The 23400-nt window shown below is 40.7% G+C and overlaps 1 protein-coding gene across 4 annotated transcripts in view; it reads right to left on the bottom strand.

Moving 5' to 3' along the window:
• Positions 1 to 4993: 4993 nt before the first annotated feature.
• The window catches only part of agap3 (ArfGAP with GTPase domain, ankyrin repeat and PH domain 3), a 129587-nt gene continuing 111180 nt past the window's right edge, over positions 4994 to 23400 (bottom strand). For all 4 annotated transcript variants that reach the window (XM_032530516.1, XM_032530517.1, XM_032530514.1 and 1 more), the window contains 5 exons: positions 21197 to 21351; positions 20637 to 20727; positions 19440 to 19662; positions 9305 to 9560; positions 4994 to 7961 (listed from right to left, as the gene is read on the bottom strand). In XM_032530516.1, coding sequence (XP_032386407.1) covers positions 7731 to 7961; positions 9305 to 9560; positions 19440 to 19662; positions 20637 to 20727; positions 21197 to 21351 — 956 coding nt within the window. In that variant the 3' untranslated portion in view covers positions 4994 to 7730. The remainder of the gene's footprint in view (positions 7962 to 9304; positions 9561 to 19439; positions 19663 to 20636; positions 20728 to 21196; positions 21352 to 23400) is intronic.

Here is a 23400-nt window from a genome sequence, read left to right as displayed (position 1 = left end):
AAAAAAGGGACCAGGCCCAGGGAACTCACATAAAAAATCCAAAATATTAATAATGAAAAAAAAAAAATTAATAAAAAACCATTTACTTGACTCTAGGGTTTCCAGTTCTTTAAACGCAAAAAAGCAAAAAGGGGGAAAGGAAACGATTATGTTGTCTAAAGGGGTTGAGATGGGGCAGAGATTTGCTCGCAGAAAAAAATTAAATTTTTTGGAAAAATAGGCTGCCATTTTAATTTATTTTTTCCTTTTAAATGTAAATATAAAGGGGGAAAAAATTGGTACAAAGGGGCCCTATGAGAGGAGACGAAAAGGTTTTTTTTAAAGAAATTTATATGGGGCCAAATGTTTGTTGGTTATGTGCTTTTCCCTTCTTTGGTAAAGGGCGGGAAATTACAGTTTTTTGTTTCTTTTAACAATTTTTTTGGACCACATTTCCCATGAAGACCTTTTACATTTTTTTTGGGCCCAAAATTTTAAAAACCCCCTTTGACAGCTATTTGTGGAGAGAGAAAAAAAGAAAAGATGTGAAGGAAATATTGACCAAACGAGACAACTGTAAAGTATATTGACCTAATAAATCGCTTTATACGAAAGTTGGGATCCAGATTGAATTATTATTGTTTAAGGGGTAGAGTAAATATGTTTTTTTATGGTCTGGAAAAATGTCTCGGAATGATCTTATCCTGCTTAAATGAAAAAAATGTGGCCAACACTTTTTAAACAGCGATTCATGTTTCGGTTCTTGAAGTCAGGCGGCTACTTTGATAATATTGTATATTTTATTTAGCCTAATAAAACCCTACAGACATAATTTAAGATGTTATAACGTTTATCTTTAACATTTAAAGAGTTCCAGCGTTGCAACTAAAAAGTACCCTAACATTTGGAACATTTTTTCAGTGATGCAACATCGCAGCGTCGTTTACACACTTGTTAGTTTTAATCTCTGGATGTTACAAATGATTTCCCCCCAGAAAAATCAAGACCTGAAAGGTTAGATGGGTCTTTTTTTAAACAGCAGCAGTGACTGATTTCTCTTTAGGAGGCCATGTTGATGGATCCTCCTTTAGACTGAGAATATTCAACACACTGTAATGAACTTTTCTATCAGTCACTACAGACAGACAACCAAAGCGACAGCAGCCATTACTAATCTGATAACTAAACAGTTTGTGTTGGTAAAATAACAAAAATGGACCCAGCAAAAAAAAATATAAATCCTAACAAGACCTCATTTAATAAGACGCGTTTAGAGGCTTACAATGCAATTGTAAAATCCGCCTGTTGTTCCTGGCATATCACATAATTGATACAATATATTTCTTAAAAAAACGTGTCATATTCTCCATGGAAATAATTTCTAGAGATTTCATTTGATATCTACTTTAATAAATTCTGACATCTGTAGATAATTCAGTATAAGTTTGAATGCCCCAGTGGCAGAATATTTCACGAGAGTTTATACATGATTATAGAAGAGACAACGTGTATGACTTCTAAAAACGACTGAACTATTGAATGCTTTCCTATAAATATAAAAGGCTATAGCTAATAAATAAAAAATTGATAGCTGCATAACTATGTACACTAACAGAACTCATCTGCAAGGATGGCTACAGTGACATGAGCAAACCAATGCTTGCTCACTCAGACCAAATATGGAAACTTACATGGCAATGTAAGATCACAGAGCAGCAATATTAAAATAATCTGCCACTAAAATAATGTCTGGCCACATTGCTATCCAATTACAGGAAAGGGGAAATAGGGCTTGATGTTTAATGCCATCTTTCATATGCATGGTTGTGGGGTTTAGATGGTTTCTCTGAACTGTTTCCAGAAAAATCTCATGTTGGAATAATTTCACTTCCCCTCAGATGGGAGAAAGTGATTGGTTTTCCTGTTTCCAAAATAGACTCAGGCCTCCAGCCATGTTTAAGCTACTGCAGCACAGCACTTGTTGAAGTACGATGATAGGGTGAGATTCTTCAAATGTTTTATTAGTATAAATATTTCATCAAGTATTAATCTTCTTAACCAGTATTTTGCCTAAATATGGAGGGTTTGGGCGACAATGTTCTACATAATGTTCATTATCTTACATTTCATTTCCCTCAAGCCTCTCATGGATGCACACACTGTCATTTTATTTTGAGCTCAGCATATAAACAGACATTTGATGACCTGGGCACCCATGAGTAGTAAACTTTATTTCACTGTCCACCTCATACATCAAGACTGTGACACTTGGATGGGGATTCAAGGAGTGATGGTCGTGTGAAGGAGCAGTGGAAGTTTTATTATGGTCCAAGAGCTGACTAATATAGACGGTCAATTCCACGACATTGTGCCAGAGTGCAACGGCTATTTTGGTCCCCGTGAGCTGCAAGGTGGAGGCGACGACGAGGAGCCATGATACAGCTCAGAGGCTAAGGTCATGGTGGTTGTTATTATCCTGCGAGCGGGACAATTTCATCCCAGATTTATTCCAAAGCTAGAAAACGTATTAACTAAAAAAAAGGTGACATCTTGTAGGAATTGCTCATTCAAAACACTACACAATTAATTTCATGTCACTTCATTTGGCTATAATAGTTTTTGTGTACTTGTGAATGTGTTAATCCTTTATACATTTTAATAATCTCTCTTCCATTAAATCTACACTTTAAGTGAAAACCTCAGTCTCAAGACAATATCTGTATCATTTTGCCAATCTGCTACTTGAATCACAAATTGAAATATCAGAAGAAGTTCTCTTTAGCAAAGACATTACACCACCTCCACATTCCCACCTGAGAGAGAGAGAGACAGAAAGAGAAAGAGAGAGATAGAGATAGCGGGGGGGGGGGGGGGGGGGGGACCTCATTACTTGCTGCTTGTGTGAGAGCAGGCTGCTCAGCGCTGACTGCAGGCCCGACTTCTTGGGAGGGTCCGGACGGTCGTGGCTACAGTGATGTATGGGCAGATGCATCAAATCGCACAAGATAAACAAGCGATGAGTTTCATCAGGGCCATCATAGCTTTAATTTGGCTGCCTAATGAGTCAGATCTAGTGGCGGAGATAAGAGTTGTCAGAGGCCCAGCTCTAATGAATTTCTTGCCACTTGTAATCAAGGTTGCCTGTCTGAGGGGGGATGATTAATGGAACCCTGGAGGATTCCCTCGGCCCTCAGCCTTCATTACAGCTAATGCATTCTCAGGCAAATTAACAGAGAAATGCAGGCAAAAGCCAACGGGGAAGGGAAGAGAAAGAGAGAGGAGAAAAGGGGAGAATGGGAGAGAGTGATGGGAACAGAGTGTTTATGTAAGACAAAGGAGAGAGAAAGAGAGAGAGAAAGAGGCGGAGGATGAAGAGGAAGATAGCAAGGCCGGGTTTGGCAGCAGGAGAGGGAAAGAGAGGCAGGGATGTGCTGAAATCTGCTGATTAGAGACAGGTTCAAGGATATGGAAATGAAGACATGAGTTCGGGGCAGTCAGAAAGGAGCAGAGAGCAACATGGATGTACTGCTCAGACATGATGGAGCTGAAATTGATAAATGGATGTTCAGGTCTGGGGGGGGGGACTCAGGAGAGGAGAGATGGTCAGATGGAAGGAGCAGAGTGGATATAATTATTGGTTTAAGAGGAGGAAAGGGTGAAGCAGAAAACATGGAGCAACAGTAACCTGTCCAAATCAAGACAGGTTGACACTAACGCCACCTTAAAGCAACATTATTATTATGACCGGGCACATCACTGACTGCTTGCTAAACAGGCTGTTAAAATGGCCCGTGGCCAAGCAGCCCCTACATGTTATGGAAATAGGGATTTAATGTTTGCAAATATGGTCTTGTCAGGTCTTTGTGTACTCATCCATCAGCCTCAGACCCACCTCTGCAATCTTAGAAGGCAATTTGTCTAAGAAGAGGTGGGCGGCAGAGAGCCCTCCTCACTGTTTAGCAGGCCCTGATGAAATATCAAAACACACAGCAGTGCACGCAAGCGCTCCAGTCTCACCACAACAAACACCAGTGGCTGGGGTCTGCCAAGGCGTGAGGCACAGTAATAAATTACAGGACACATTCTTTCGGTGATATTTCTCAAGAGATGTGGAGTGAATATGATTCAGTTCAGGTTTGTTTAAGCAAGGCCTGTTGAGATTTTAAGCCCCTGAAGACTTCAAATCTTATGTTTTTATAATAACTATTCTCATATTAACAGGTAAGAGTCAAACCGGGGTGCGCTGCGTTGAGGACTGAGGTTCCGTACCAGGTGAGCTCCACAGGCACCCACATATGCCTTTTTCTAAAAGAGCCACACCCATTTCGAACCAGTGGCACAGAGAAAAAAATAAAAACAGAAATCTTTCATGGGAAATAACCAAAACTTCTTTATGTCATGCAGGACCCCATTCGTACTAGAAAGGAAGCTAATTTAAAAAAAAATAGTTTTCAGGGCCTTTAAGCGTGACTCGGAGCATTGTGGCTCCATGTCAAGCCAGCGCGGCGGGAGGAAGAGGAAACACTAAAGAGAAACCAGGAGATAAAGCTCAAACAAAGCCGGCCAACAGAGAGAGGAAGGGGATGAAGATATGCTGAGACAAGATTAGCAGGAAATAAGAAGTGGATTAGTGAGGGCTTGACTCCTATGAACACTTAGACCTTTCACTTTTCCCCACGGTGTTGTGCTGCCTGACACTAAGCCCGGTTCTTTATCTTAATCCTCTTTCAGCGAACTGTTGGGGGTCCCACAAGCAGGAAGTGGAGAGAGGTTGCTTTACTTACCTCAAAACAGGCTCGGATGAGTTTTCTTGGACACATTAAATGGACTGTTCCAGTGACATTGGATTTCTCCAGGAAGTTTGATGAGGGGACATACAAAAGGAAAAACATGAAATGGCAGTATGTGTTGAAGTGATAGTGAGACTTTTAATTTGAAAGGGTCTCACCTCGTCAGCAGGTCATGCAGAGAAGCGGCAGGAGCGTGATGGATGAACACATACACTAGACAAATGTGCTGATTTCCCTACATGCAGGGAAGGCTACATCGTTTTATTTGAGTGTTTATTAATAGGTCAACAGTCAGCTGAGCATCCAAGCATACAACAAGTTACTCTTTAGCGTTTGCTTTGTGTCACGTCCTCAACGTAAAAGGAATTACAAAATGAACTTTAACAACAACAAAAAAGAAAGATATATACAAACTGCATTATAAATATGTCAAATGTACATCATTATACACAAGTACCAAAGATGGTCGGGTTAATGTCGATACCAAACCAAAGTACCTTAAAAATATGCCTAAAGAGAAACAACAACAAAAACAACATATCAAAATATGGTTCATGGGTCAAACGGGACCGTTGACCTAAACCCAGTTTAGTTTGTTTCTCTAGGTGGAGCTTGTCTTCAGATAAAAGCATTGCGCTATTATGTACACTTCAGGTACAAACAGGCAGGTTTCTAGTGTTTTTTCATCATCTACAGTTCAGGTAATCAATATTCACATTAAACTCCTGTCAATAATCCTCTCGGATACTGAAATGTACTCTAAGTTGGTCAAGTAGAAATCAGAAATAAGGCCAGTACCACTTGATGTATGCAGTACAAGTAAATTTGAAGGTATCTGGTTGAATTTGTGGCCGTTTTGGGGATGTCTTGAAGAAAGAGTTGGACATTTTAGACTTATTTGCTTTCTCGCTGAGAGTTAGATGAGAAGATCAATACCACTTTCATGCCTGTGCGTTAAGTATGGAGCTAGAGCCAGGAGGCGCTTAGCTTAGTGTACCTTAGCTAGCATAAAGACTGGGAGAAGCAGGGCGCCACGGTTAGCCCGGCTCTCTCCAGAGTTTGAAAATTGTAGAGGAAAATAGGTGGTGGAACTTTATGCTAAGCCAAGCTAACGGTTAGCTTGGCTCCGCTCATAACATTCCGGCCTTAAGAATGGTATTAATCTTATGATGAAGAATACAAATAAGCACATTTCCAAAATAGTCCAGCAGTTCCTTTACAAGATCGCTCTCTCTGTGATTTACAAACATCCTTGTTTGACCACATATTTATTCACCACGTTGTCTGAAAAGGAATACTGTAACGACAAACAGAATCCTAATGATAAGTTACAAAAAGTTAATAACTTACTCTGTAAACATATATTCTGCCTTTGTAAACCCATAAAATCAAGACGGTTTAAAACCTTAAAAATGGCAGTTCAATAATAAGGAAAATACGCTGCAGACATTGTGCCAACTCCACCTGAATTAATTTCTTACCTTTGCTATAAATGACTTGGCTTATCATGTCAGTGGAATACTGTAAATTTGTGTTAATGCAAAGAAGGCCAAAATAATTATACATCCCTCTGCAAACCTCGCTCATTCTAATTCCTTAATGTCTCACTTCAGTCTAGATTGCATTTTGTTAATCCTTTGCTTTTAGGCTGACACATAGGTTTAAGGAAAAGGAAAGCGTTGTTTTTGTTTGTTTTTTTGAAATTCAAACTGTTCTTGTAAGGAATAGGGTGAATGAACAAGAACTACTTTTTACAGACGTCTGTACATTAAAACACAGTTATGTTCCCCAAATCTTTCACTACAGGTATCTCCTCTCTGGTGTCCTTTCTCCAATGTTTATGAACAGAAAGGCCCAGTTGCTTTCTGCTGCACACGGTCACAGACGTTAGCACACACGTGTTGGACAGTTTTGTACGGACGCACTCACACACAGTACCATGTATGTATTTCACAGCAGCATTAGAGGAAATGCTCCCGAGAGTACCGATTCTATAGCCTTTGGCCACAGGAGGTGAATGGATATTCCAGTCTCTAACTTCAATACAACTGAGTCAATCGGAAAATTACTCCAACAAAGACATCATTAATGGTACGATTTGACACTTTGAATTTGAATGAAGTCTAAAGAGGCACACTTACAAAGCCACGTGGCTTGATGGTCATGAAACATTATGCCCCTTAATTCCTTTACAGTCACGGACACTTTTACTGGAGGATCGCCATACGGGTGGTGGAGGAAATGACTCACTTTCACCGATAGGAATTCTGCAATCAACTCCTTTATGATGATTCAAACCCATTTTCCTGTGAATTAAGTATCTAAATCATTTGGACTCTTCAACTATAATTGATTTGCCTTTGTATTATGAATAGTATGTCAAGAGTTTGATAGCTGTGTTGAAGACATGCATCATTACTAAAGCTCTAACAGCTACTGAGATCATGAAAGATTTTGGTTCTTTCCCATATCAGTGTTTTGTAAAACTATTCCTCACAGTTTTATGTTATTATGCCTAGGCTTGGAAATTTGAAGGAAGTTTCTCATTTCAAGCTCATTATAAAATCAGTTCACGTCGCAGAAGGGGAAGAAATAAAAGGAAATGTTCAAGCATTAAGGAAATGCTTTTCGTAGGGAAGGTATGAATGCCAAAGTAAGTCATTTGTTTGGTTGGCGCTTAAAAAACAAAAAGTTTAAAGCTGATCGTGATCATTTCAGATCAAGATTGAATGAACAAATAAAAAAAAAAAAAATATCAATATAAAACAAACCATGTACAATGTCCGAACCCCAAAAACCCTCTTCTTACGGCATATTGGAATATAAACAACAGTCCATCGCTCCTGTTATCTCTCCATTGGTACTGATTCTGGGTTACACAGTGTGAAACAGAGGAGAAAGTACTGGAAAGAGACGAGTGGGTTCGGGGTTGTTGGTGTGTCTGCGGCTGCTCACTGGCTCCTACATGATGCTGATGCTGCGGTTGAGCTCACACTGGGCGTTGTTGTTGTTGATGTTGGGATTGGGGTTGCGGCGGCTCATGTTGGGAGTGGGCACTGATGTCAGGCTGCTTGTGTCGTTGGGGCAACCGTGCTGAAGTAAGATGTCTGCGCACTCCTGGCTGCCGGCTCGCCGGGCGTAGGACAGCGTGGTCTGGCCACGAGCGTCCCGACTCTTCACGTCCACACCGTACTGTGGGAGAAAATGAAGGGTATGAAAGGCAGATCATCAATAATTATTTACAAAGAGGGTTTTACAAAACAGTGTGACCATGGGAATTAAAAAAAAAAAAACACATGCAATGCAAGCACTCTGCATTTGAACAATTTCTTTTCAGAAGCTCATTTGAGTTTTGCCCATTTCCTTCCTCAATTCTTCTCTTAACTTTCTACAAGCAGAAGCATTTTTAAAGTTGTTTGTCCCAAGAACTTCTTAAACCCTTGACTTTTTCTTGCAGTATCACTGAAGTTGTATAACATTGTATGACAATTTCAGATTCACAGTATATTCTGTATCTGCTTCTCCCAACAATTCAATTATAGTAGAAGTATATATTGACTGGTGTTTGGTGAAATATTCAAACCCACAATGCTGCAGTATGTTATATGGAGATATCTTGTCCATTCCTCATTTACTGACATATTTGGCATCTTGGACAATCTTGGGTCTATTAAATCCTAACTAGAATTTTGAATTATTTGTTTTTTTTGCAATTTAAAACAATACTAGCTACGCAACATTTTTTCAGTGCTGTAGTTACTATTGAATTAACGGTGTTTTGTCTGGGAATTACGCCATTGTGCCCTTGAGCAAAGCACCAAAAACCCAAACTGCTTGAGGCAACTTTAATGGGCAGCCCACTCACTCTGACATCTCTCTTTTTAGTGATTTAATTAAATTAGTGCATGTATAGATCCTGTTTGTGCATGTGTGTGTATTTCGGGCCTGTGTGTTAATAAGTTAAAAACAAATACAGAATGAAAAATAGAATTTCCCCTTGGGGAACAATAAAGGTTTCTCTTCTTCAAATGGACAACTTTCTAGAGCAAAAAAAATAACAGATGATTCAGTGTTTCTTATTTATACCCAGCAGTGTGGAGAGGGCTTTAAAACAGCATTTAAACCATCATGTTGTGAAACAAATGGTAACACTTTCTTTTATGGGTCTGTAGATTGTTAACACTTTCCTGGGGTGTTTCTTGGAAAGAAGTATACCAACCGAGCTGAGACAGTTACTTTAGTTAGTTACATGAAGTAGTTACTGATTTCCAGAGGAATTTCCATCAAGGAAATGCTTCTTTTAAATAAATCTTACTAACTAACTTTTAAAAATAAAGATCAAGGTAATTAAAAAAAAAAACATGTAGAACGGACTTGTAATAAGAAAGTGGCACATCTGGGTGTTTGCTGGTTGTTAGGAAGTCCTTCTTTTCACACTTAAACTCCTTAATCACTTGCCCAGACACTAAATGCCGACAATATCAAGGTTCATCCACCTCTGATTGTTCCCCTCAAAGCCGGATGAGCCAACTCACCCAGATGAGCAGCTGTGTGATGACCACGTTGGCCATTGCGCAAGAGAGGTGCAGAGCAGTGCGTCCGTCTCCGTCCCCGTAGGTCTCGTTAACCTCCTCCTTGGTGCCGTGGGCCAGCAGCACCACCACCAACCTCAGGTCATCCTCCACCACCGCCCGAAGCAGCTGCTGCCCCAGGGGAACGTCCGACTGTGGCAGTCCCACAAGGAACAGCTTCTGCTCATACTTGGCTCGGATCCAGCGCTCCTTCTCCTCTCTGGAGAGAAGGAAATGACAGGGACGCTACAGGTCAGGCTGGGTGAAACATGCTGAACATATATACACAAGTTAGCACCTAAGTTAAATACCTCTCAACATTTATCTTATAATTTTGAGGCAGTGATTTCAAGCCAAAGCCATGTGAAAAAGGTGTGTAGAAACACAGGGGAGGTGTTACAGTAATTGGCCTAAGAGACTCACTAAAATGCCGTTTCTAAATTATTAGAGCACATGAAAGCCACTCGCCTCCACTATCACAGTGGGAAATAATACAGCAAGATCGGCTGAAGAGATGAGAGAATGCCAAAGGCTGTGACGCTTTGGGCAATATTCCACTTTTTAGTGATTAAGGTCGACAGCAAGACGGTGAGAGCCTGGCCAGCTTTCTAAAGGTTACACATCTTGAACAGCATGTCTGCTGCTGACAATATAGGAAGGAGGGGGGACGTGTTTTTATCAGCGCTGTCGGCTGTCAGTCTGAACTGGTGGATCCCCTCCACAAAAGAGGCAGAGTGTCTCCGAGCCCCGGTCTCCCTTGGGGTGGCTGGGCCCTGAGTCAGATCGATGGGGCTGAATGGCAGCCAAAGAGGGACGGTGGGATGTGGGGCTCCTTCCCTTCAGCCTGCAGCAGAGAATAGAGGCTGAGGGAAGGCTCGATCCTCTTTTGCCAGGCAGAACTCTATCTATTGCTCTCCATCTTGACCCCCCGTTTCATTCTCTGCCCACATACAAACTGTCCAAATAAGAAAGAAAAAAAAAAATCAATATCAATATGTGAATGACTGAGCATGCCCAGTGTGGCACTAACCCTGTGACCCTGTCAGCCGGTGTGATAAGGAGAGCAGAAAGAGGCCGTTGTTTGGATTTGTGGGTGAGTGACAGAACGGAGAAGGTTTGTGAGGATAAGTTAAAGCGGCGACGCTGGCTAGAGTGACAAGGCTCTCATGGGACTCTCTATCAACGGGCCGAGGCTTAGCAGCAAGTACAAGCTGACAATCTAATTCCCTTCAATTCCATTTCATCATAATACCAGTGACAACAAACTCCAACAGTACAACTTCATTACCAAAATCAACCTTATAAATGAGCAGCGGTACATCACATCCACACATTAAATAACATATTGATATAATTTATTAAAGCGTTGGTTCACCCAATTTACAAAAGAAGTATTTAGCCACACAGAAGCATTTGTTTTTACATGAGCTAGTTATCCTTAAGATTTCTGTTTCCACCTTGATGCAATGGAGATGAATGGAATTTTGTCTGTGGTGCTAACAGGTTTGTAAAATGACAAGGATTACGCTAATGTTATTCAGTATTTTTTTCTTATCAAACAAATCCCATAAAAAGGCCAAAACCAACATGTTCTAGTCCTCTCAATACTTTCTATTTCCCCTACCCTGTCTGTGGCTCTCAGGCCAAAGCTCATAGTGACTGAAAACTTAAATCCTCAAAAACTGTCCACAAACAAATAGTTTAATTAAAAAAAGGCTCATTAGGTAGCAGGGCACTGTAGTTTTTACCAAATGTACTCAAACTGGAGTAAATAGTGCGTTTATTGGGGACTGTTTTTAGCTGCGGAACAACACACATTCGGTGCTCTGGTGTATACACAGCAGCAGGACGGTTGTGGGATTGACTCGAAATAAATAAATAAATAAATACTATAAATTGTTATTAGTTCAGGTATTTTCATGGGATTTGTTGACAATTAGTAAAAATATAGAATATTGCCTGTCGCTGTTGAACATATTCAACAGCAACATCTCATTCCTGAAACAATGTCGTAGTGACTTTACGTAACCCACAGATCTCTTTGAAAATACTTTCTAATGAAGATATAGCTCCGACTGAAAAGTGGAATTAGTATAATGTCAGAGAGAACCATTGGAGATAAAGGAGAAAACATGTTCTTTTGTCATTTGTGTGAACTAACCCTGAGTATATCCCCAAATAGATCATTTGAGATTACAGCAGCAGTTTTAACAATAGTGACCAGTTCCACATTAGTCACTCTCCTTTATTACGGCCTTTGCAGCCAGGTGTCAAGGCTGCCAACTCACCACAGACAGCAACCATTTTCAGACTCATATGTCAGCTGCCAGGCTCACTTCACAGAGCAGTCTGTCTTTCGCAGAGGAGCCTGGCTCCGGCACCTAACTACAAGAGTTAAGGATGTGATGGAAGAGGTGCAGCTCTTTATCAGCGCCCCAGCACAGATTGATTAACTGCAAAACACCACCTGAAGCTCATAAAGCAACTTAACCTGCATCTTAAAAGAGTTTTAAAGCTATTGCGTTTATAAGCATATGGGTGCATTTTTGTGAGGAAAATGTGTAGGAGAAAGTCCTTTACCCCGTAACCAAAAGAAGGTCTTTTCTAAAGGGTGAGGGTATTATATGAGCAACAATACAGCCCTAATGGCCGGCAATTGCAGTGGCTCAGAGTTTTATGGTGTAATACCTCCATCAATCCCTACTCAGTCATTATGTGTGGACAAGCCTGTTAGCAAATCAATTGGCCTTAGAACAGGCAGACTGCTCAGAACAGGAAGGGGCCGTCCTGCCCTCCCCTCTTATTTCCGGTGGACACTTTGAATACAAGTGCTTTATTTTTTATTTTTTTTTACTGCCAAAGAGGATAAAGTATGTCTAAAAACGCAATAACTAACTGTAATCCTCGAGGCAAAAATCTACAACCTTTTACAAAAATCTAAGCGTGTTTTAAAACAGTTTGTTTCAAAAAGCTAGACCATGAATGAGATGCTGAATCTGTAAAGCCCAGTGAATTGATATGAGCTAAATGAGGCAGAAAGTTAGCACTAAGATGTGAAACAAAAAGGCTGAAGAGAGCCATTAAGAAGACGTCAACATCTCAGAAAGGAGCCCTGAGGACACTTTGTTAGCCTCCGCTATGAAAAAAGCCCCGAGGACTTGCAGGAAAAGGCCTCACTCACTGCTGATGCTGAGCTCTGAATTCAACCACAGTTCTTTTTGCACTGTCTACTTTTTCAAAAATAAAAATAAAAAGCAAAAGCAGCCACGCAGTGGTTTTTAAAGAAATTCCTAAACTGCTGCCACTTGAAAGACAGAGTGTGAAAGGAAGTGAAATGGTAATCCTGCCTCTGTCTTTTGTTTGAAATAGAAAAACAATCCAAACAGAGGTAGGGTTTAGACAGTCAGAGGGGAAAACTGAGACCCTTGAAAAGGACACTTCCTCACCGCAGGAAGAAGAAAAATAAAATCAGCAGATTTAGCATGTCAAAGCGCCAGGACAGAGTAGGAGGGGAGTTGGAGAGGGAAAGGAGGAGAATTTTCACAGCATGGGGGGATATGTAGGAAATTGAACTGATGGTTACTCATACACACACACACACACACACACACACACACACACACACACACACACACACACACACACACATCAGGCATGGGCACAAACAGACACCCATTTCCCCACCCTGACTTGAGTACATACTTGTTCTAAATTTCTCTGTTGCTTAGGGGACAGAGGGGAGCTTAAAGTTCCTAATAAAAATGCCTGTGTCTCTTTCAACTCAAAACAAGCGGTGTTTGCTTCGCGACAAACTTCCTTCATCATTCAGAGTTATCTCAAAGCGGATAATCATTGTTTAACTTTCTATCATTAGATTGAATCTGAAAGAAATCTCGGGCAAACATCAAAATGCTCACTGAGTCTTAATGGGCTACTGTCCAGAGCTGGTGTCCCCTTTAATTTGCCTATGCAGAGCCCACCTAGATAAAGGCAGCCTTAACAGTAGAGAAAGGCCTCTTTTATAATTCTATTAGAGCTCTGTCCTTTCAGCTCTCCGTTGAGCAATGGATTCTGACCCTGACTTAATTAAGTGGCAAATGGCGGAATGATTCTCCTAAACCCAGCCCACGAAGTCAAGAACACATGACTGAATTCAAATAAAGAGGGACAAACAAGGATAATTAGTCAAGCCTGAAAGACAAAGGCAAACAGGAATTTATAGGAAGGGAAGGGAAACGGAGACGGCGAGGGCGGAGCCAGCACTGGTATAGCTACAGAATGACCAACCTGACTGCCTGCAATAAAGGTATTGGTCCACAGGAAGAGAAGGATGTCCGTCCCACCACTCGCCCATCTTTCAAACACATACTGATTCCTCTTAAACAATCAAAGCTTCTAGAGCTCCTCCTACTCTTCCCCGAGGATCCAAATTCACTGCGTACACATCAATTAGACGCAGTGAAGGGGAGAAATGGTGGTGGTGGTGTTGGAAGGGGGGGGGTCTTGGGGTTTGACCAGCCTGAACAGACCTCACAGTGGGGGTTGGCAACTTGTATGGGACCGATTCCCATGCAGACAGCAGCTTCACTTCCACAAAACCGAGGGGAGGGAAGAGAGAGAGTGTGAGGAAGAGGGACAGCAGCAGAAAGACAGAGAGGGGGCTCGGAGGGGAACGACAGAGATGAAAAAAAGCGCACACAACAGGGACAGAAAGCTGGGCCCCAAAGCATCAAAGGTTGCTAAGGGCCAGAAATGAAGAAGCAACACAGGAAACACTGTAGAAAAAGTGCCAAATAATACCCCCTATGGCCCCGAGCGTACAGTGTAGACATGGTATGCTCTGCTCTGAGAAGAACAGCTGCAAAAGAATTAAGACAAATATTTCTTCAAGTGGAATAGCTGCCACTTTTCTTGCTTCCACAGTGCGGTCGGAACAGATGACCAGAATTCAAAAGGTTGTTGTGTTGAGCTCAATAGAGAGGACCAACAGGAGAGCATCTGGGTGCCGAAGGCAGGCATAGGGATGAGTTGAATATATTGTGACATTAATGAGGTTGTCAGCCTCCTCATGATGGAGTGGCTGTGTTTTTGTGCCAGCAAGACTAACACCCTTAAATGCTCATGCTGTTAACCCCTGCTGAACCCTCGCCTCACATACAAAGCAGAGGGGACGATAACACATGCCCTGCTTATGTATGCAGCCTGCTGCATGTACGTACACACAACTTCTCGTTCACATAAAAGGCTCTGATCTTTTTTCTTTCACGTCATCAGACAATTACTTTTTGCTAGGAGTTTATAATGCTAACAAGATTAAAACTAAATTGCCCAGTTAAGTTCACTTTTCCATAATGACTCAGGCCTTCCGCTACGTCTACCTGGCTCTGAAACCCGATGGCATGTGGGCAATTAGTGACTGTGGTACCACTTCTCCCACACAGGGCTAATTACTGACCTGTGGGTTTCATTTAGAGAGAGAGAAAGAGAGAGAGAGCGAGTGAGAGAGAGAGGAAATGGGAAGACCCAGTCATTCATTTGTCTTAATTAATTACTCTTCCTCCGTCAGGGCTCCTGGCAAGGCCAGCTATTCTAAAAGCTCTTTTGAGAGTTGGCGTTCCAGCACTCCTAACCTGTGAGTAGCCCCGAAGCTTTGCTCTGTGTCTTGGGGAAACATAGGAGGACAGAGGCCACTGTGGACAAATCCTACCACAGGAATCTAATGGCCACAGCACCAATGTTGTAAACGCCACAAACAGCTTGGGAGGATGGGAAAAAATGCCAACGCCGGAGCAGAAGGGGTTAAAAGAGGCAGTGGGTCCAGGTTGGGAGAGGTTAGCGGTGTGATTCATTTTTATTACCACGCAGCCCCTGCAGGCGGCAGGAGTGGCAAATTATTTCTGAAACAAAGTGGAGGGCTCTCATCAGAGCTATTACCTGCCTGTGGCCAAGGGCGGCGCGGAGCCTACAGAGGGTGACAGTGAGAGGCCCGCGTCAGTGAGGGATAGCCGTCCACATCCGTCCATGCTCCAGGACATCTCCCCCAAATGAGAACTGGTGTCTGTGTATATGAGTGTGTGTGTGTGTGCTTTACTGTGAGTCTGCCAGTAGATGATAAGGATAAAGTTAGCTGTTGGACCTCCCCCACAGTATCCGTCAAAATAGTCTGTGGTGTTTTCTATCAAGAACATGCCAAGCAATTAGAGGTGATGTGCAAAACACAACAACTCCTAGGTGCTAATTAAAAAGAACAACTCCCCTCCAATATGCTGACTTCAGAGATCATCCACAATGCAGGGCTCCCGCACATTTATTATTATGGATTTAACGTTAGCCTAGCCAGGTACAGCTTTTTGATAGGGCATTCTTTATAAAATGGTTATACATTATAATGAATGGCTTTTAAATGGTTAATACATCATTATTTCTTTATAGATAAGTTATAAGCCATGAATAAGAACCACTTTTGAGTTGGCAGGTTGTAAAAAAATTACTTTGACTGTTTGAATAATTGGACTTCTTACCTTCTGGAAATACAGAAAAATCAATTTTTAACAAAATATTAACACCCACAGATGCAGACGTAGTCATTAAAAGCCTTTATTGCCCATCAAACAGTAGGCTTGATGGCTTATTAGAAAGTGGTAAAGAAATGATCATTTATTGATGGAATAATACATTTAGAACTGCATTATTACTACTAAATATAGAGGATCGACACCAGCCAAAGAGACTTTTTTTTTTATTTTATTTTTTTTACAACCTGGCAATCCAAAATGTGCTTCTATTAATGGTTTTTTACTGATCTAAAAAGCTATTATTTACTACTTTATACAGGGTGTTTTATTGGAAAGTGGTAACATACATTCTTCTAAGGTCTGAAAACAGGTGACACATGTGCATGGATATAAGCATGCTTCCTCCCATTATCATCATCTTCCCATTATGATGTCTGTAATCAGTCCAATGTTGCTGTGCGGATCTGCGTACAACAAATCTATATATTGTGTTCTTTCGATCCAGAATATCATAAACTAAACCAATCTTGTGGATGAATGCTTTTAAGTTAAATCTCAAAAATGCAAGGGGGTAAAACTAGTCTTGCAGGAGACATTCAATCAGACACTGAGTTGATATTCAGGTAGTTACTGAATCGTTTAGATTAGGTGTCACTAATGTTTAGTGGGACTCGGGAGCCATGCACTCACTGCCTGCCTGGGTGCCATCACAAAGCTGCTACATGTCACCGATGTGACACAATTAAAATCCTCTCATATGTGCTCCACTCAACTTAAGAGGACCATATGCAGAAGGAGAGTCAGGTCAGGATTTATGGTGTTAAAAGAAATAAAAGAAATAAAAGAAATAAGAAAACTACATCCCATTAAGTTGGTTCCCATTCATCATCAATGATAAAGCAAATATAATTTGATACCAGCATTTCACCCACAAGGGTACAATGTTCTATGAGCAACACAATTATCACCATCTCTATAACCAGTGGCCATATATGATATTTACAACTGCTGTGTTTTGTCTAAAGATTAGTTATGCTGCAAATGAGATTTATTGTTTGACAGTGAAAACTAATGGAGATGCTGCTGCGGGATAAGATCGGATTTTTTACAATAAAGAACTTCTCCAGCTTGAGGCGACGTAGGACTGACAGTGGTAGGGAGAGGAATCAACATCAATAATCTTTCATCAAGTCCACAGTAGAGCACTTTAGCACAGATACCATTCAATAAATAACTGTAGGCCATCATTCAGTTCTGAACTGGCCGGAGAGCGCAGGATAGATTCAAGAGGAAAAGGCCTGAGACTACCGGTGGAATGAAAAAACTCTAAAAAGCGCAAACTGAAACAGAAACTTTATTTATATGTATGTGCGCATGAAATGGTTTCTCACAGTATTCTTTCTGTATGACCAATAGTGATTTTGAAGTGCATACTGAAACGGCAGGAAAGTGGATTGTAAGGCACTCACCTACACTGCTCACAGTTTCACAGTTAAGTGAGCCTTATGTACTGTAGTGCCACAAGTTTAAACCATAAAATGGATCCTGTCATAACCAGAGCCAAGCACAGACTTGGAGAGAGACGAAACACATGGAACGGCGTTACATAATTAGGAGGATACAAAAGAAAGGTAACTGTTTTCTAATTAAATTACAGAGAGAGAAAAAAGGCGTAATCAAATTACTGATACATTTAGTAAAAACAGGGATTATAAACAGGTTTACATTTAAAAAATAGGAAATAATTTACTACCATGCGCACATTTTACAACACTTCACCAGTCTCACACAACTCCACTTTGGTCTCGAGTGAAACAATGGCTGAAAGTTGGCAATTCATTATAATGGCTTATAATGTTGGTGAAATAATTCTTTTGCTGGGAGGAAATTTCACCAATATTTTGTATTTAAAGCAGAAAAGAGCACTGACAGCACAGCACAGTGCAAGTCATGCCCATATTTGGCATTGAGTTAATCCAAAAGTAATGCAAAGTACTCAAGTTATATCACTTTAATATTGTGATACTTGGATTAAGTTACTGACTACATTTAAAGTAAGTAATTAGTAACTGTATCAGAAATCTTTTTTAAAGTAACCCTTCCAACCCTGGCCATGCATTAGTATGAAGGGATATAAATTAGTATCATTATGGGTCAATTTTTTACCAATATTAGGTTTTACGAAATGTTTCAGGACAAGCTTAAGTTTATAATTTAACAAGAAGAAAGCACTCCACCAAGGCTGCACAATCCACTTGTTCTGTGGCCCAACCTTTGTTTCAGTAACATTTGGTGTAAAGGTTTTTGAGGTATCCTGCTAACAAATAAAAATGACAGGGCATGCGAAGACTGCCAAACTACATGTCATACTGTCTGTGCTAATATATCAAATACATCTTAATCTTTGTGGTATCAATAATACCTCAACGAATAATTAGCGGGCAACACAACATGGCCCTTAATAAAGCCAAGATTTGTATTTATATTATATTATTGTTTAGCCATAACAGCTACAACAGCAGAAGCAGAAGCAGTGGTACTAAAAAAGAAAGCAGCTCTAGTTCTCTGTTGGTATATCATTTTATGTAACAAAGTTACAAAGCTGTGATGTTAAAACAGTCTAATGCCATCAGGGACACCCTACAGACTTTTGCTGTGACAGACAGAGTGATGACCCGGCCCTGTGTGATGGATATGTGACACGGCAGTTTGGGGCCCAAGGGCCCTGCTCCTGGGGTGGGGTTTAGCCATAATGGTGTGCTTAATTACCTGCACAGCCACACAGCAGGTCATTAGTCAGACTGGGACGCTAGGTCTCACCTGTCACCAAGAGATAAACAATCCTGGGTACCTCAGAGGAGAGGGAGCAAATAGTCATTGGGGTAAGTTAGGGCAGGGCCATACAGGATGAGTGGCAAAGTATAATTTAAGAGATACATATTCAAAAGATGGAAAGCTACTTGTTAAGTTCCAAAAGGAAAAAAACTCTGGTTAAGTTAGGAGAAATTCCACATTCCTACACACTATTAAACTCTCACTGATATCAAGCATGAACAAAGAGCATGGGCTGGTTTCACATGTGGTTTAGATTAAAAGATCTTTTCCTGATTAGTGCTTACAGGTCAAGTGACAAACTTGATAGATTTGGAGCTATTCAGGGCATTTATTAGTTGCATGCAAAACAATGTCCAGCAAGACACTCCTTTCATGAACTGTGAGTTTCCAGTCAATATAGTAAAGGGAGAGACATACAAGACAACATATACTCTGGTGAAAATCAGATGTTATATCCCAAAATAAAGAGACAGAGGGATAGAGACGCCAACAAAGTACTGACTCAAATAATCAATGTGTACAGGATGGACTGATGCTCAAACACAAAATAATGTGTCCTTGGTTCAGCAGACTGACATTTATGGACCCCTGGTGCTTCTTATGGAGCATTTCGTAGTGTGAACTGCCTGTGCTGAAATGTGGGTGGCTAATAACCGGCAGGTAATGGACAGAATACAGTGCTGCTTTCTCATTCTATAATCTCTCTATGCATCATTAAGCAGCGCCTTTATTTGTAGAAGGATGCTAACCTGGTACTGTCGCTCCCTGGCTTGGTGTAGCCCTCCAAAGCGCCTTCCCACACACTGTTGGCCATCGAGTTACCAATGGCCGTCATTACCATGCTGAGCTCCACCGGCCAGTCGTCCAGGTCCAGGGAGCGGACCCGAGACAGGTGGGTGCCCAGGTTTCTGTGGATCCCAGAGCACTCGATGCACATCAAGGCACCCAGGTTCAGACTGGCCCAGTCTGGGTCTACATGATGGAGGATGAGAAATAGTTAACAATAGAGTAAAAGAAGTAACAAGAGAAGCTTTATAAATCAATCTCAACAGAAGATGTTTTTAAAACCCCTTTTCAGCTTTGTAAACTCTCTTGGAGTAAGCGTTTTTTCAAGATTACTCTGCATTTTAACCTTCCAAAAAATAAGTTATGGGAAGAAAAGCGGGAATCTTTGTGTTATACAAATTTTATTTTACTTATTTTAGGTTTACAGTATTCAGTATAACCCCAGGGTTAAAATGTAAGACTTTTAGCTCGCAGGTACACAGGCTGCACTATGGATGATGTAATATCTTTACCATTGCTAGCAGTAGCCGCGGTGCTGGCTTTAAACGCTGCTGTTGCTATAATTTTTGCTGTGCACACCATTGTGCCTGCTGCTGGCAGACTGTAGCACATGCAACTTGTTTCGTGCTCTTCATTTGGGAGTCCAAAGCTATAAGTCCCATTGTCTATTTGGCCTCAGGGTCATGGCTTAAATTAGACTTAACCCACTCATGTTTTGGATTCTGCTGCTACAGTTGAAACAACACATGCCCATTTTGAGGTGACAAGCTAACGTTAGCTTGTTAGTAGCAAGGTGCAAGATTTTTGTTTACTTTCCAGACAACTGAGTGACTGATTGGGGCCTGGTGCAAATAACTGATTATCAATGGCAGTGAGCGAGTGAGTGGATCCAATCCCAATCCATTTTTTACTATATTATTATAATATCAGTTTTTGCAAAGAAAAGTGCTTGTAGGTTAAAGAGTATGATTAACTGAACAATTGACTCAATGTCTTATCAATAATAACTTGCAAAAAACTTTATTTAAGCACTAAAATCTAATGTTAAGAACTTTTTCTCATATTTGATTACATATGGAAATACAGAAGCTCTTTGTTCCCTACTCAACGAGGCCCTTATCAATGAAACATGAGCTGTTGTGGTGAAGAATTATACTCACTGGGTGCATCACAGTCCACACAGAAACTGTTCCCCCTCACGTTACGTATGGACTGAATGGCCATTGCATCACTTTGGCTGCCTAGCCGAGACTGTAAGAAATGAGGGAGAGAATAAGTTAGCTGGAACTAATCATTGCAAGAGTAAAAGAAGGCAAACAATTATAGATGGCCCTCAAATCATAGACAACCTGCTTGAAGAGGGAGGGACAAGGTTTTTCAAAGTCTTAGGAAAAGACTGAGGCAGAGAAAATATGAAAATGAGGCTGTGTCTCCCCAGTATGCTGACACAAGCCGTGTTTTATTTCCGATGTCTGTCAGTTCTAATAAGAGATCTTCCACACTGCGGTGCACCTGTCTGACAATCTCCCGCATGTGACAGGTGGAAGTGGGTGAGGGGGCCGGGGAGGTTGAGGCCGCAATAAATGTTGAAAAGAGGGGGAAAAGAGGAATGTAAATGAAGCAGAAGAACTGCAGGATGATGACAATGCTGTGATTAAATGATTTTCTCCAATCCTGTTCAGACCTTCTGATATTCCTTCTCTTTCATGAACAACTGTACCTTGTTCTTTATGCTCTCGCAAGACTGCAGGCTGGCAAAGATCTGGCTCTCAATTGCTTGGACCCACAGTTCCCTCTCCTCAAATGTCGATGCTTCGAAGTTCCACGTCTGCCCCGTTAACGACACAATCATGAACTCAAAGGAATCTTCTTGCTCTGGAAAACAGAAATAAACAATAAATTAGTACTTGACTAAACATGCATGTCGGTTAGTCCTGCACGAATCGGGGAAAAATATGAATCACAATTTTTTGCTTAGAATTGATATCACGATTCTCTTGTGTAATGTTTATTGCACACATGAACCATGACAAAACAAAACAAATTGGCAGTACCAAACATAGATTTTTTTTGGCACCTATAGCACATTGCGCATCACCACAAGCCTGTAAACATAGAGTCTTCACTGAAGAGAAGGGAGAGCATCGCAGCGCTTGGGAGCGCTTTAAAACCCATTTTATACAGTCTATGTTAAAAACTCACGGAAGAAAGTAGTAGCGTTTGTGATGCAGTTGACTCGTAAAATTAAATGAGTAAAAAAATCGTGAACAGAGTTAATCTAGATTGCAATTTTATAACGATTAATTGTAAGGCCTAATGTCGGTTGTGCAATCTGACACAGTTCAGTGGCTGAGGCCCATCCATGCACGGATGCATGATGAAATGGGCTTCTGTTAAACTCAGCAACAGTTAAATAATTTCTCTGCACTTTTGTTTGCTTGACAATGGCTCAAAATCTCAAACTCATAAATGCTAACTAAATATTGTAATTCCTTTCTACGTAAGTACAATTACATTGGTAATTGTGTACATGGTAAGTACATTACCAGCAATCAACAGCAACACATAATATATTTTCTTAAAATCAGATTTTTGTGATTTAACCTCTTTTTGATGTCTTAGCCATTCAGTTCACAGCTATCTGAAAGTTGTAAAGGTCTGCGTACTACTAGACTCCACAGGAAAAAAAATAGAAGAAGGTCTGAAGAAAAATGACAACTTATTTCCTGAGAAATATGATTTGTCCACCATTTTTACATTGAGGACGAGTGTAAATGCTATAATACTCAAAAGCCTCGGCCCCCGTTGCCATGGAGAAGAAAAGAATCAGAGTGGTAGCGAATTCAAAACGCTTCATCGTTAAATTTGTGAACGAAACACTATAGTTGCTAAATACATCCAACATTTATCCAGAATCTAAAGTAAAGTAATTTAAGTGCAAGATCCAAACTAAATTGTCTATTTTCTAAACACTGTATTCTTCAGCTTCCACTCGCTGTTATTGATGCAGGCCAGAGAATCTTAAATTCTGTGATTGGATGACCCATGTAAAAACTGATCTTGGTAGTTTTAGTTAACATTTATTTCAATGTTTTTATGTACACAGACTGGTACTTTATAAGTATTATCAAACAATCAGGTCGTCTCAGCTCTAATCCCAAAGCTGAAGTCCAGGTTTTGGCATTCCCTACATTTCCTTGGTTAACATTTGATGAAACCCTAGAGCTTATAAGTGATCAAAGCCAAATTGATTGTTTTTAAAGGGTGAATGCATGATTTTCTTGTTGTTTTTTTAAAGTTTTTATATGATTCTATAACTTCCTAGTAGTGTTCCTTATGTATTTAAATCCAAACATTCAAATTTCGGTCAAAGAAGGAATGTTTTAGTGTCAAAAGGCTGTTTTTCCAAGCCCTTGCAAAAACCCACATGACCTCGCGTAGGTTTCTGTATGTTGACGTTACTTCATTAAAGTTCAGTACAGTAACTTGGATGTCGGTTGACACGACCCCATGTTTGGAGGAGTAGACTGAAAGTTAAGCGTTGTACAGCTGTGGACGCCACATTAAGTCGGACCAAAGCTTGTATTATTGCGCACCTTTAGTTCTGACTAACCAATCGAGGTAGCGATAGCAACTCCTGTGTTCTGCGAGGTAAAATTACTGGTTTTGTCAAAGGAGTCGGGTCGGTTTGAATAGAGCGATATGTAATGCGGCGGACGGGGGTACCAGCAAAACATATTTTAGCCACCTAAAAAAGGATATAGTTGTCTTAATGCTCTCTTCAAATCCACCATACTCCATTGAAAGAAATTGTAATTTTACCTTGCAGAACATGGTAGCTGCTGGTCTACCGTTACCGCTGCCTATTGCTTTGTTAACTTTGTGCTGAGCTTTGAATAGAGTGAAATGTAATGCTCGATATGT

This window comes from Etheostoma spectabile, chromosome 12 (assembly GCF_008692095.1).
Source record: "Etheostoma spectabile isolate EspeVRDwgs_2016 chromosome 12, UIUC_Espe_1.0, whole genome shotgun sequence".
Taxonomy (NCBI): domain Eukaryota; kingdom Metazoa; phylum Chordata; class Actinopteri; order Perciformes; family Percidae; genus Etheostoma; species Etheostoma spectabile.
Note: the sequence above shows the minus strand (reverse complement) of the source record. Positions and strands in the feature narration are given on the sequence as shown.